We start from the raw sequence: 13999 nt of genomic DNA on the forward strand, positions 1-13999 counted from the left end.
TCTGTTTTTGTGCCAGGATCATACTGTCTTGATTACTGTAGCTTTGTAGTATAGTCTAAAGTCAGGTAGCCTGATTCCTCCAGCTCCATTTTTCTTTCTCAAGTTTGCTTTGGCTATTCGGGGGTCTTTTATGTTTCCAAACAAATTGCAAAATTTTTTGTTCTAGTTCTGTGAAAAATGCCATTGGTAGTTTGATAGGGATTGCATTGAATCTGTAGATTGCTTTGGGTAGTAGAGTCATTTTAACAGTGTTGATTCTTCCAATCCAAGAACATGGTATATCTCTCCATCTGTTTGTGTTATCTTTAATTTCTTTCATCAGTGTCTTATAGTTTTCAGCATACAGGTCTTTTGTCTCCTTAGGTAGGTTTATTCCTAGCTATTTTATTCTTTTTGTTGCAGTGGTAAATGGGAGTGTTTCCTTAATTTCTCTTTCAGATTTTTCATCATTAGTGTACAGGAATGCAAGAGATTTCTGTGCATTAATGTTGTATCCTGCTGCTTTACCAAATTCATTGATTAGCTCTACTAGTTTTCTGGTAGCATCTTTAGGATTCTCTGTGTATAGTATCATGTCATCTGCAAACATTGACAGTTTTACTTCTTTTCCAATTTGGATTCCTTCTATTTCTTTTTCTTCTCTGATTGCTGTGGCTAAAATTTCCAAAACTATGTTGAATAATAGTGGTGAGAGTGGGCAACCTTGTCTTCTTCCTGATCTTAGTGAAAATGCTTTCAGTTTTTCACGACTGAGAAAAATGTTGGCTGTGGGTTTGTCATATATGTACTTTATTATGTTGAGGTAAGTTCCCTCTATGCCTACTTTCTGGAGGGTTTTTATCATAAATAGGTGTTGAATTTTGTCAAAAGCTTTTTCTGCATCTATTGAGATGATCATATGGTTTTTCTCCTTCAATTTGTTAATATGGTTTATCCCATTGATTGATTTGTGTATATTGAAGAATCATTGTATTCCTGGAATAAACCCCACTTGATCATGGTGTATGATCCTTTTAATGTGCTGTTGGATTCTGTTTGCTAGTATTTTGTTGAGGATTTTTGCATCTATGTTCATCAGTGATATTGGCCTGTAGTTTTCTTTTCCTGTGACATCTTTGTCTGATTTTGGTATCAGGGTGATGGTGGCCTCATAGAATGAGTTTGGGAGTGTACCCCCCTCTGATATATTTTGGAAGAGTTTGAGAAGGATACGTGTTACCTCTTTTCTAAATGTTTGATAGAATTCGCCAGTGATGCCATCTGGTCCTGGGCTTTTGTTTGTTGAAAGATGTTTTTTTTTTCTTTTTCTTTTTGCGGTACGTGGGCCTCTCAATGTTGTGGCCTCTCCCGTTGCGGAGCACAGGCTCGGGACGCACAGGCTCAGCAACCATGGCTCACGGGCTCAGCTGCTCCGCGGCATGTGGAATCTTTCCGGACCGGAGCACGAACCCGTGTCCCCTGCATCTGCCGGCGGACTCTCAACCACTGCACCACCAGTGAAGCCCTTGTTGAAAGATTTTTAGTCACAGTTTCAATTTCAGTGCTTGTGATTGGTCTGTTTATATTTTCTATTTCTTCATGGTTCCATCTCAGAAGGTTGTGCTTTTCTAAGAATTTGTCCATTTCTTCCAGGTTGTCCATTTTATTGGCATATAGTTGCTTGTAGTAATCTCTCATGGTCCTTTGTATTTCTGCAGTGTCAGTTGTTACTTCTCATTTTTCATTTCTAATTCTGTTGATTTGAGTCTTATCCCTGTTTTTCTTGATGAGTCTAGATAGTGGTTTATCATTTTTGTTTATCTTCTCAAAAACCAGCTTTTAGTTTTATTGATCTTTGCTATCATTTTCTTAATTTCTTTTTCATTTATTTCTGATCTGATCTTTATGATTTCTTTCCTTCTGCTAACTTTATGGGTTTTTTGTTCTTCTTTCTCTAATTGCTTTAAGTGTAAGGTTAGGTTGTTTATTGGAGGTGTCTCTTATTTCTTGAGGTAGGATTGTATTGCTATAAACTTCCCTCTTAGAACTGTTATTGCTGCATCACATAGGTTTTGGGTTGTTGTTTTTTCATTGTCATTTGTTTCTAGGTATTTTTTCACTTGCTCTTTGTTTTCTTCAGTGATCTCTTGGTTATTTAATAGTGTATTGTTTAGCCTCCATGTGTTTGTATTTTTTATAGAGTTTTTCCTATAATTGATATCTAGTCTCATAGCATTGTGGTAGGAAAAGATACTTGATACGATTCAATTTTCTTAAATTTACCAAGGCTTGATTTCTGACCCAAGATATGATCTATCCTGGAGAATGTTCCATGAGCACTTCAGAGGAAAGTGTATTCTGTTGTTTTTGGATGGAATGTCCTATAAATATCATTTAAGTCCATCTTGTTTAATGTATCATTTAAAGCTTGTGTTTCCTTATTTATTTTCATTTTGCATGATCTGTCCATTGGTGAAAGCTGGGTGTTCAAGTCCCCTACTATGATTGTTACTCTTGATTTCCCTTTTTGTGGCTGTTAGCATTTGCCTTATGTATTGAGGTGCTCCTGTGTTGGGTGCTAGCTATTTACAATTGTTATATCTTCTTCTTGATTTGATCCCTTGATTATTATGTAGTGTCCTTCTTTGTCTCTTTTAATAGTCTTTATTTTAAAGTGTATTTTATCTGTTATGAAGATTGCTACCCAACCTTTCTTTTGATTTCTATTTGCATGGAATATCTTTTTCCATCCCCTCACTTTCAGTCTGTATGTGTCCCTAGGTCTAAAGTGGGTCTCTTGCAGACAACATATATATGGGTCTTGTTTTTGTATCCATTCAGCCAATCTGTGTCTTTTGGTTGGAGCATTTAATCCATTTACATTTAAGGTAGTCATCAATATGTATGTTCCTATTACCATTTTCTTAATTGTTTTGGGTTTGTTATTGTAGGTCTTTTCCTTCTCTTGTATTTCCTGCCTAGAGAAGTTCCTGTAGTATTTGTTGTAAAACTGGTTTGGTGGTGCTGTATTCTCTTAGCTTTTGCTTGTTTGTAAATATTTTAATTTCTCCATAAAATCTGAATGAGATCCTGGCTGGATCGAGTAATCTTGGTTGTAGGTTTTTTCCCTTTCATCACTTTCAGTATGTCCTGCCACTCCCTTCTGGCTTGCAGAGTTTCTGCTGAAAGATCAGCTGTTAACCTTATGGGGATTGCTTGTATGTTATTTGTTGTTTTTCCCTTTCTGCTTTTAATATTTTTTCTTTGTATTTAACTTTTGATTGTTTGATCAGTATGTGTCTTGTCGTGTTTCTCCATGGATCTATCCTGTATGGGGCTCTCTGCACTTTCTGGACTTGATTGACTATTTCCTTTCTTAGGGAAGTTTTCAACTATAATCTCTTCAAGTATTTTCTCAGTCCCTTTTTTTTTTTCTCTTTTTCTTCTTCTGGGACCCCTAAAATTTGATTTTAGTACGTTTAATTTTGTCCCAGAGGTCTCTGAGACTATCCTCAATTCTTTTCGTTCTTTTTTCTTTATTCTGCTCTGTGGTAGTTATTTCCACTATTTTATCTTCCAGGTCACTTATACATTCTTCTGCCTCAGTTATTCTTCTATTGATTCCTTCTATAGTATTTTAAATTTCATTTATTGTGTTGTTCATCACTGTTTGTTTGCTCTTTAGTTCTTCTAGGTCCTTGTTAAACATTTCTTTTATTTTCTCCATTCTATTTCCAAGATTTTGGATCACCTTCACTGTCATTACTCTGAATTCTTATTCAGGTATACTCCTCTTTTCCTCTTCATTTGTTAGGTCTGGTGGGTTTTTATCTTGCTCCTTCATCTGCTGTGTGTTTCTCTGTCTTCTCATTTAGCTTAACTTACTGTGTTTGGGGTTTCCTTTTCTCAGGCTGCAGGTTCATAATTCCCATTGTTTTTGGTGTCTACCCCCAGTGGCTAAGGTCGGTTCAGTGTGTTGTGTAGGCTTTCTGGTGGAGGGGACTGGTGCCTGTTCTCTGGTGGATGAGGCTGGATCTTGTCTTTCTGGTGGGCAGAACCGTGTCTGGTGGTGTGTTTTGGGGTGTCTGTGACATTATTATGATTTTAGGCAGCCTCTCTGCTAATGGGTGGAGTTGTGTTCCTGTCTTGCTAGTTGTTTCGCATAGGGTGTCCAGCACTGTAGCTTGCTGGTCATTGAGTGGAGCTGGGTCTTAGCATTGAGATGGAGATCTCTGATGAGCTTTTGCTGTTTGATACTACATGGGGCTGGGAGGTGTCTGGTGGACCAGTATCCTGAACTTGCCTCTCCCACCTCAGAAGCTCAGACCTGACACCTGGCCAGAGCACCAAGACCCTATCAGTGACACAGCTCAGAAAAAAATGGGGACAAAAAGAAAGAAAGGAAGAAAAAAAGAGAATAAAGTTATTAAAATAAAAAATATATTAAAAATTAAAAAATTGAAAATAATTAAAAAAAGAAAAAAAAGGAGAAAGAAAGAAAGAAGAAAGCAACCAAACCAAAAAACAAATCCACCAATGAAAACACACGCTAAAAACTGTACTAAGAAAAAAAAGGACAGACCGTATCCTAGGACAGATGGTAAAAGCAAAGCTATAGTGACAAAATCATACAAAGAAGCATAGACATACACACTCACAAAAAGAGAAAAAGGAAAAAAATATATATATATATAAAGAAGAGAGCAGCCAAATCAATAAACGAATCTACCAATGATAATAACCTCTAAATTCTAAACTAAGGGTGAGTGCCGGTTGGCACCGATCCTCTGTGCGGGAAATCTCTCCGCTTTGCCCTCCGCACCCTTGTGGCTGCGCTCTCTTCCGCAGCTCCGAAGCTTCCCCCCTCTGCCACCTGCAGTCCCCGCCCGCGAAGGGGCTCCTAGTGTGTAGAAACCTTTCCTCCTTCACGGCTCCCTCCTAGAGGTGCAGGTCCCATCCCTATTTTTTGTCTCTGTTTTTTCCTTTTGCCCTACCCAGTTATGTGGGGAGTTTGTTGCCTTTTGGGAGGTCTGAGGTCTTCTGCCAGCGTTCAGTAGGTGTTCTGCAGGATTTGTTCCACATATAGATGTATTTCTGATGTATTTGTGGGGAGGAAGGTGATTTCCACGTCTTACTCCTCAGCCATCTTGAAGGTCTCTAATACTGATAAATTTATATCACACTAGGTATGTTGGGATTATGAGGGAGTTAAAATTTATAGATCTACAAAGAAAAAAAGAACTCATACTGTAAGTAAATTGTATCCTTATTCAGTGTTTGAAACAATATTTTAAAATATTAAAGAAAAAAATATCAGTATCTTTATAAAGCTACAACAGATAAAAACTTTTTGTTATTACATTATGTAGTATATTTTACACATTTTTACAAAGGAATAGGATAAGAAGATAATTCATCATGATAATATAACACTGAAAATGGTACTTACATGGGAAGATAAGAAATATGATTCTAGGATCTGAATATTTAGACTACTATTAATTACAATAACAAAATGTTAAGTTATTTGAAAGATACTTCTGAATATGTCCATAAATCAATAAATCTTTGGAAGAAGGATTGTGGCCTAATTATCTGAATATCAGATAATATCAGGCCAAGCAAAGGCTACTGTGTACAGAAAATTACAGTGTTTATGGGATGGAGAGAAGTTTCCAAACTATAGTATCAGAAAATTTTATTTAAACAAAGTCTCACAGAAGCATTCAATAGATCAAAGTGAGCCCCTTTGTTCTATTATGGGGCAGTTCAAAGCACCTGCTGTGAATAAGGCTCATTTCTGTAAGCTTCTCAAGGCAAAGTTTGAAAACAATTTTTCTAGCAAAATAATATTGGTAGTCAAATGCAAATTATACTAAGTACTAATTGAGCATTCTATGCACATAAGGTAATTTTGAGGTGAAAGATAAGCATATGTGCAATGCTTTTTCCCAATCACACATTCTTGAACATTACATATTGATTTACATCGTTTTTCTTGATAAATGCTCGATGGCTGCAGAAACAAAAAATATTTACGCTAATGGTCTCCAAACGAAATGTATGCAACACAAGGGCAATGAAAGATGACTAGTTGTGAGAAGGGAATCCCAAGACATTGTTTATTTTTATTTTTATCTTAAAAAATCATATTACATTTTATGAATATTTAACATATGGACCAAAGTTGGAGACCTGAATTTATCTGTATATTGGATGGAAGTTATCTTGAGGGAGAGTGTGAATTTTATAGTCTGTAGGGATGGACATTGGTACCCTTAGTCTTTTGTTTACTTTTATCTATATAAATATCAATAGTGCACATGTCAACAAAACAACTGTCAAGAAGATTAAAATAATAATTTGTATTTGTAAAATATTTAGAGAAAAATTTTGTTCATAACAAGCCTAGTGCAGAGTGTAGTTGTCTTTGTTATATAAAGTAATAATCATGATCTTAATTATAGTGCCTTTTGTCATGTTGTTCAATTTTGCAATTTGCTTTTCCCAGTGAAGTAGATGTAGGTGCTCATTAATTATATATCGAATACTACAATTTACAAGGTACTGTTCTAAGTGCATAAGTGATACCGTTGAGCTAAACAAACACAAAAGGCCTGCCTTCTTGGAGCCTAGAGCCCACTGGATAGAGACAAACAACAAAAAATAAGAATACTAAAAATGACACGTAAATTCTACGATACGGAAAGTGGTCAGTGCCACTGGAAAAGGTAGAATGGCAGAGCAGACCAGGTGGGACTGGGAAAGTGAAAGATGAAGGGCAGGCTGGGTGCACTATTAAATAGAGTGGCCATGCTGGCCTCACCCACAAGGTGAGTTCTCAGCAAAGGTGTCCAAGAAGTAGACACTGGGTTATCCGGGGAAGGCGGTTGGTTCTGGGGAAAAGCCTCCAAAAAGTAGAAGTGTGATCGGCATGTTGGATGAACAGCAAGGAAGCCAGAGCATCTGGATTGGAGCCATCGGGGGGAGCCTGGAAGGTGAAGGATCTGAGAAAGAAGACCAGGTGCGAAAGGTCATTATAAGGGCTTTTGGCTTTTACTCTGAGGGAACTGAGAAGACATTGTGTTTTGAGCAAATTGGTGCCATGATCTGCCTAATGCTCACCAGAAAAGAAAAGAAAACAAATCACTGACGAATCTGTCGAGAAAGTGGACGAGTAGAAAGTTGAAGGGTGGAAACCAGGAGATGGGGTTGGAGGTGATAGAGGCCCCTATGTGGTCTAAGCAGGGCAGGAGCTGCAAAGGGCTCAGCGTTTGGAAGGCAGGTCCAGCTGGGGCGTGAGGTTGGGAAGTAGAGGAGAAAGAGGACCATTAAGGATAATAGACTCTATACTGTCTTTTTCAAAAATAAGATCTGTTTTATAACACAGGCTTACAGGCTTACTTGTGGCACGAATTTCTTGTGTCAAATATAGTGCCTTTCTCTTTTTCAGAAGCTAATGGTCTAAATTGAACGTTTAGAGTAATTTCCAAAGTAGACCAGCAGATATTTTATAAAAGTCAACACCTGTAATTTATCCCTTTCAAACATTGGCCATTTATGTAGGAAAATTTCTGTTTTTTGACTGAAAACTGGGTTATGGAAAGATGATCCTGAATACGGTTGTTTGCACATATTTTTGTCATTGTTGTATGATTTCCTGGCTGAAAACCATGTCAACATTTCCTCCGTAAAACGTTTTGTATCTGCACACTTGAGAACTTGTAAATAGATTTTTCCTTTCAAATTGAGAAGTTGTTTTGAAAATTGATATTTTCTTCCTTTAAAAACGTATCTTCACTTATTTGAAGGAATTTAATTGTGAACTGCCTTCTGACACCTCCTGAAATATATTCTCATAACTTAACTTTAAAAAATACACTACCATGTGTCAAATTGATAGCCAGTGGGAACCTGCAGTGTAGCACAGGGAGCTCAGCTCAGTGCTCTGTGATGACGTAGCGGGGTGGGATGGGAGGGGTGGAAGGGAGATGCAGAGGGAGGGGATATAGGTATACATATAGCTGATTCACTCTTTTGTACAGCATAAACTAACACAACATTGTAAAGCAAATATATCCCAATTTAAAAATAATAAGATAAATAAAAAATTGTCTCTGTCCTGCCATTTATAAAAGAAAATGTTTATACTTTAAGGCTCAATTAAAGCCTCACTTCCTCTTCTCCCCCATCCTGCTCTGTACTTCTTCCTCTGAGCTTCCGAGGCATTTGGCCCTTATTTTTATTTTGTGACATGCATCAAGTTATTTTAAATTCTTCTTTCACCCTCTCACCTATAAACTCTTCCAGGACAGAGACTGTGATTATTAAAGTAAATAACCTCTTATAGTTTCTTCATTTGCTAAATAAGGGCATTACATCTCTAAAACACTATAATGCTGTCATGAAAATACTCTAGTTCAGTTAGTTTTTCTAATAGTAGGAGCAGTGGTATTTCCATCATGTTTAGCATTCATCAGGCATACCTGAGCACTTTATATTTACTACCTCATCCAGTATTTACAACGACCCTCTGAAGTAGGTGTTATTACTGTCTCCATTTTATTATAGAGGAAACTGAGCCACAGAAAGCGTTAGTAAGTTCCCAAGTTATTATTATTATTTAAATTTAAGTGAAGACACTAAGATTTGAAGTCAGCTTCAGAATACATGCTCATAAGCATGGTGTATACTGCCTCTCAGTGATTCTCCCCTGGGATTGTACTGCTTATACAAATGATACTGCATATACTTGGGTCCCGTGGGTTTCTCTTCACCCTCCAAAAGAAAAAAACCCCAAAGAATGTTTCTTATCTATGAAGCATAAATAATAGGGCAGCATATCCAAACATTGTCAGGAATGAAACTGTCCACTAGGAGGAATGGTCTTTCATAGGTAGGGAGGTTCCCACTTTGGGAAAGAACTCAGACCCAGATCCCAGGCTTGCTGTTCACTGGCTGGATGACTGCCGGTAAGATAAGTGTCTCAGTTTTCTTATCACGTCTTATGGGGACATTAACAGAACCTATGGATCGTGGTATGTCCTTACGAGATAATAGTTATGAAGGGCCAAGTGGAAAGAAAAGAAATTTATGAGAGCTGGCAAACTGAAAATTTTTATTCAAATTGTTCCCTACTTTATAAAGTTATCTAAGGATCTTTGCTATTTTTATAACCATATCCTAACAATTGATTAACAATGAGGTCTTTTTGTTATTGCTGCTTCTGTTGCCTATTGAATTATTTTATCTTTAACTTTTTAAATGCCTAAAGATTATTCCATTTTAAGTTTCATGCAAAATAGGCTATTATAATCCTACATAGATCAGGTTTAACATATAAAGGGAAAAATTTGAAAAATCAAAGGAATCTTACTGCCTTGTTATTAGTGTAATGATTAATGATGGCTCTTTTGCTATATACCTGTTGAAATTATTGATCAGTACATGAAGAATCGAAATGAAACGTCTGGCATTCACTTGAGTACGATTCACCAAATACCAGACCAGCTATTCCTCAAGCAATAGAACTGTATAGTTATCCCAAATAACATCAAGTCTCGGGATAGTTATTCTAGGTTTGTGCCGCAGTTCAAGACTATCGTGGAGAATTCAGTCTCCTTTCATGTTTCTCCTGCTAAATTCTCAAAGTGGTGGCTTTTCCTTCTTAAGCTTATTGTTTCATGACCTCAAAATGGCTTTAGAAATTGAGGCTTAATATCCTCATCTGACAGCATTCAAAGCAGGAAGAAGGAGAAAGTGTGGTGCATGGAGGTCTCCTCCTGCTATTGTCTCTTTTGATGGAAATGCTTCACTCTCAGAAATCATTCATCACCTTAATCTTCACAATGTGTAAACTAGGATATGCCATGTGACTACCCCTCACCTCTAGGGAGTCGGGGAAATTTCACCCTTGTCAAAGGGGAATAAGATTAGTCATTGGCTTAAATCTCTGCTGGTCCTCAGGTGGGCTACCTTCCCTTAGAACATCACTGCACACCTGAACCCAAAATGTTATCGTGGCTCTGTTAGCCAGAGAGAAAGGGGTGAGGACACTAATACAGAAATGCTTAAATAGGTCTTTTCAGAAATCCAGTAATTAATTCTAATCCAAGAATATTGAGAATTTTAAATAGATAAAATACAGGGCAAGATTTCAGAAAAGAAATACTTTAGTAAGACTAAATTGCCAAACTGTTAGTTAAAATATGAATCTCTATATATTCAACTACAACTTTTAATCCACTGAGAAGAGAATTACATTATAAACTAGGACTTGGGAAATTCTCTAAGGATATTCAATAGAGCTTGGAAAGAAACGTTTTCAATATTGGATAAAGGTTGTTTTACTGAAAACAATTTGTTCTATGTTATTAAATTAGAAAATGTGTATTAATATTGCAGGAAATTACTTCTAAAAGGTATTAGTTTATGACATAAATAGCTTGGAATTAAGGTGAGTGAAATAACTTTCTGGCAGCAATGCGTGTTTTGGAAGTTTTGTTTTCAGTAAATGCTAGATATTATAAATATTAGCAGGAAAGTACATTTACCATGTCAAGTACGATACAGAAAATTGCTGCTTCTTTTTCTGTGGCTTTAGACTTCTCATTAAGGAAACTAAATTAGGTAATCTGTTATTAGAGTTACAACCATGTATCAGATTGTTGGCATGTTAGCATTATAAATGGTCAAGTCCCATAACCAGCAGTGGGATAGAAAAATCTAATAGTATAAATATAGTTCTTACCTGTACTCAACAGTTGATTAAAATGCACATATTAATCATTTATATCTTGAGTTTCTAAATAGCTTCTCCATTATTTGCATAGGTAATGAATTTGCATAGGTAATGAATGAATGTAAGACTGTATAAAATTGTGCAAAAATATATTTGAGTAAAGTATTATATTTCCAAATTAATCAAATAAAGGTTTAGAAAATTAGATAATTGGCAACATACATTTTTAATCTGACATCTAAACTCTTGGATTTTTCTATAATTTTTGGCCTAGTTTTAAACTAATATTTCGGTCTGAAAACTTTTTCAACTTCTATCTATTACAGGCAGTAAGCACAGACCCCATCCCTGTTAAATTACACTACGACAAATCACATGATCAAGTCTGGGTGCTAAGCTGGGGTACCATGGAAAAGACTTCTCCAACACTACAGGTAAGTACATTTCAGTGTATTTGAGAAAATAATGATCTTTAAACCTTTCAATATCTAATTGGACACATAACCATTTAACGATGATATTCTTCCACCTAGATCTTCACAGTAAGGGAAAAAAATGTTGATTCTCAAGTACCTTTTTGCTTGGAAAATATTTTAGTTCAGACGTTCCAAACATTAGATTTACATGCAAAAAGAATAACCTAAAGCTGAAGCTATTAAGAAAAAAATATTATGATTTACGTTTCCTACCTCCCTCGAATTTTCATGAGAATTTTCTTGTTTCCATCTGTTTTAAATGGGGCCTGGAGGGTGGGTCCTGTGAGATAGAGACCAGGAGAGTTAGACAGAGTCTCAAAGCAGGTCCCCAGTGTTCTCCAAACACATAGTACTTTACTATCTGAGTGCAGGTTCACTTCTAATTGGGAATATGTACTGTCATTTTTGTGAAATTTGCTTATGTTTTGAAATTGTTTACATGAGAAATTGACAGATAGAGGTATATATACATATATACACATTTTGACAGTGACTATCTGTAGAGTTGATGAGAAACTTCCCACACATTGTCCAGCCATCTAAAAACAGGTTCTTTTTCTCTGAATGTCTAATAAAAATTATGCTAATAAGATTTAGTGAATTTTTAAAATACTTGGTGGGTGGAAGTGAAAGGTTAGTTTCACAACTGAAAATATAAAATAAAATGTAAGGACTGAGAATTACTCTTAAAATACGACATACAACAAGACTTATTTACATGAAGAGAGTGTGTGTGTATTTATGTGTGTATAAGACGGATAGATGATAAATAGGTGATAGATAGATAGATATATAGATCATAGATGATAGACAGACTGACAGGAAACACAGGGTCTCTGGATCAGAGAACAGACTGTTTCTTACCCATGCAGCCTGTTAGTATTTATTCTCTGGCCCCAACCCCTATGGGGTGATGTGGTGAGAGGCTAGTGTCACCCTTCATGACCAGCACAGTCCTACTGCAGGAGGAGCCTGGAATCATGTGTCTCTAAGTTATTTTAGGCTGCTGGCACCTCAACCCACCGTCTCATGTGAGAGAGAAGAGATTATTAGTCTGGAAAGCATGCAAATCTTCTCCAGGGAGAGGAGGGGAAGGTCAGTACCCTGGCACCTCAGTAATTGGCTCAGAGGAATTAAGTCTCTAAATCTCTCAGGAGAAATACTCCGTTTCTAGCTTCCAAAGGCATTTTTGCTGCACGATCATCCTTTAACCAAGGTGGCGTGCTTTTTGCTCAGAAAGACTTGACTCTGCGGAAACGTCAAGATATTTATGGATAATCGTCTCCCAACAGGATTACCAGAAAATATCTTCAAGAGAAATGGGATTTGAGATTTGTTTGAAAGGGGAACCGATTTTCCTCTGGAGAAATTGAACTGAAACCAAAAACATGGTCAAGCTCTCATTTTTGCTAGAGTGTCCCTGTGCCATGATGGTGAAAGATTAGACTGGAAAGAGAGATTGACGCCAGGTCTTGAGGGCTAGGAAGTAACTTTTTAGCCCTAATGTGTTATATCTTATAATGGGACCCTCTCACCCTTGAAGGTGCAAAACATTTTATCAAGGATCTGAAAGCCCTCCTTTGTGTTTTCCTGTTGAGTATAATTAAATCTGTACATCTTTGTTGATTATGAAAGCAATATGTTTTATTTTCTGTGACATTTATAATTAATTAATTAATACCCATAAACTGTCATAATTTTAGGTATTTAAGACAGTGATTTTCCATCTAGTGTTCTCAGATGAAGTCTGAATATTTATCATAGTATGTTTTTCTTTTTAAAGAGCACTTATGTCTTATGAAAGCTTAAGAAATTCTGTAAAAATCTAAAACTCATTAGTCTGTCATCTGCACAGTTTTGGAACCTGTATGTAATGTCTTGTAAACGCACAACAATTAGAAAAGAAAATATCCCCAGGAAACAACTTGGAATAAAGTCCTTGCGTTCTTCCATTGGCCAGGAAGTAGGACCCAGCCAGATGGGGTGACGGTGGGAGGTGGTAGCTCTGGGTTTGCAGCAGGCATCACATAAAGACAGGCCAGCAGCAGGATGCTGTTAGAAATGAGTTCAGAATTGTTGCAAGATTGGGCTTATTGATTGAGGTACATCACAGATCAATCTGTGTCCTTCAGTGAGCTCAGTCCTGAACCTGGCAATTCACCACTCCCTGCTCAATTCCAGCAACGAGAAGGACCTCAACCCATCAAAGTCCAGACTGAGGGGAACTGGGGAAGTGGCTTTGTATTTTTTACAACCTAGGACGGTGCCAAGCGCAGAAGAGAGGTCCAGTTAATCTGCCTTCAGTGGCGTGAAATATTTTTGCGTCATTAAGTTTGGGATGCAATACACACATTACAGTGTTGTTTAAGTGTTACCTGGCCCATAGCAAGCTCTCAGTAAGTATTATTATTGCTGCTGTCAGTCTAAGTATTATTATTAATTTCAAATACACGTACATGCAGCTTGAGAATTATGTACCTCTATACAATCTAAAGGGAAGAAAATTTGGGGAGTTCCATTGTTATTACCCCTGTTGAGTTTTATTAAAGTCTTATAGGCATAATTATGAATGGCTAAAATCCAGTGAGGACTTTCTCACTGTTACTCATTAATAAAATAGGTAGAGTACGTTTAAAGCGTTATCACATACTTTGGTTCTCTCTTCCTCTGGGCACATGGTGGGGGGGGGGCTTCTTTTGGTTGGGTGAGGCCATATGATTAGTTTTGGCAAAAGAGGTCTTTCATAAATGGAAACATTCAAGGTAGTTAGCTGCTCTTTCCGCATGGAAATCAGAATTAAAAA

At 36.9% G+C, this 13999-nt stretch overlaps 1 protein-coding gene across 4 annotated transcripts in view; it reads left to right on the forward strand.

Moving 5' to 3' along the window:
* The window catches only part of FSTL5 (follistatin like 5), a 676350-nt gene that overhangs the window by 617962 nt on the left and 44389 nt on the right, over positions 1-13999 (forward strand). For all 4 annotated transcript variants that reach the window (XM_067737033.1, XM_067737032.1, XM_067737031.1 and 1 more), the window contains one exon: positions 11047-11154. In XM_067737033.1, coding sequence (XP_067593134.1) covers positions 11047-11154 — 108 coding nt within the window. The remainder of the gene's footprint in view (positions 1-11046; positions 11155-13999) is intronic.

Source organism: Pseudorca crassidens, chromosome 4, assembly GCF_039906515.1.
Source record: "Pseudorca crassidens isolate mPseCra1 chromosome 4, mPseCra1.hap1, whole genome shotgun sequence".
Classification (NCBI taxonomy): Eukaryota; Metazoa; Chordata; class Mammalia; order Artiodactyla; family Delphinidae; genus Pseudorca; species Pseudorca crassidens.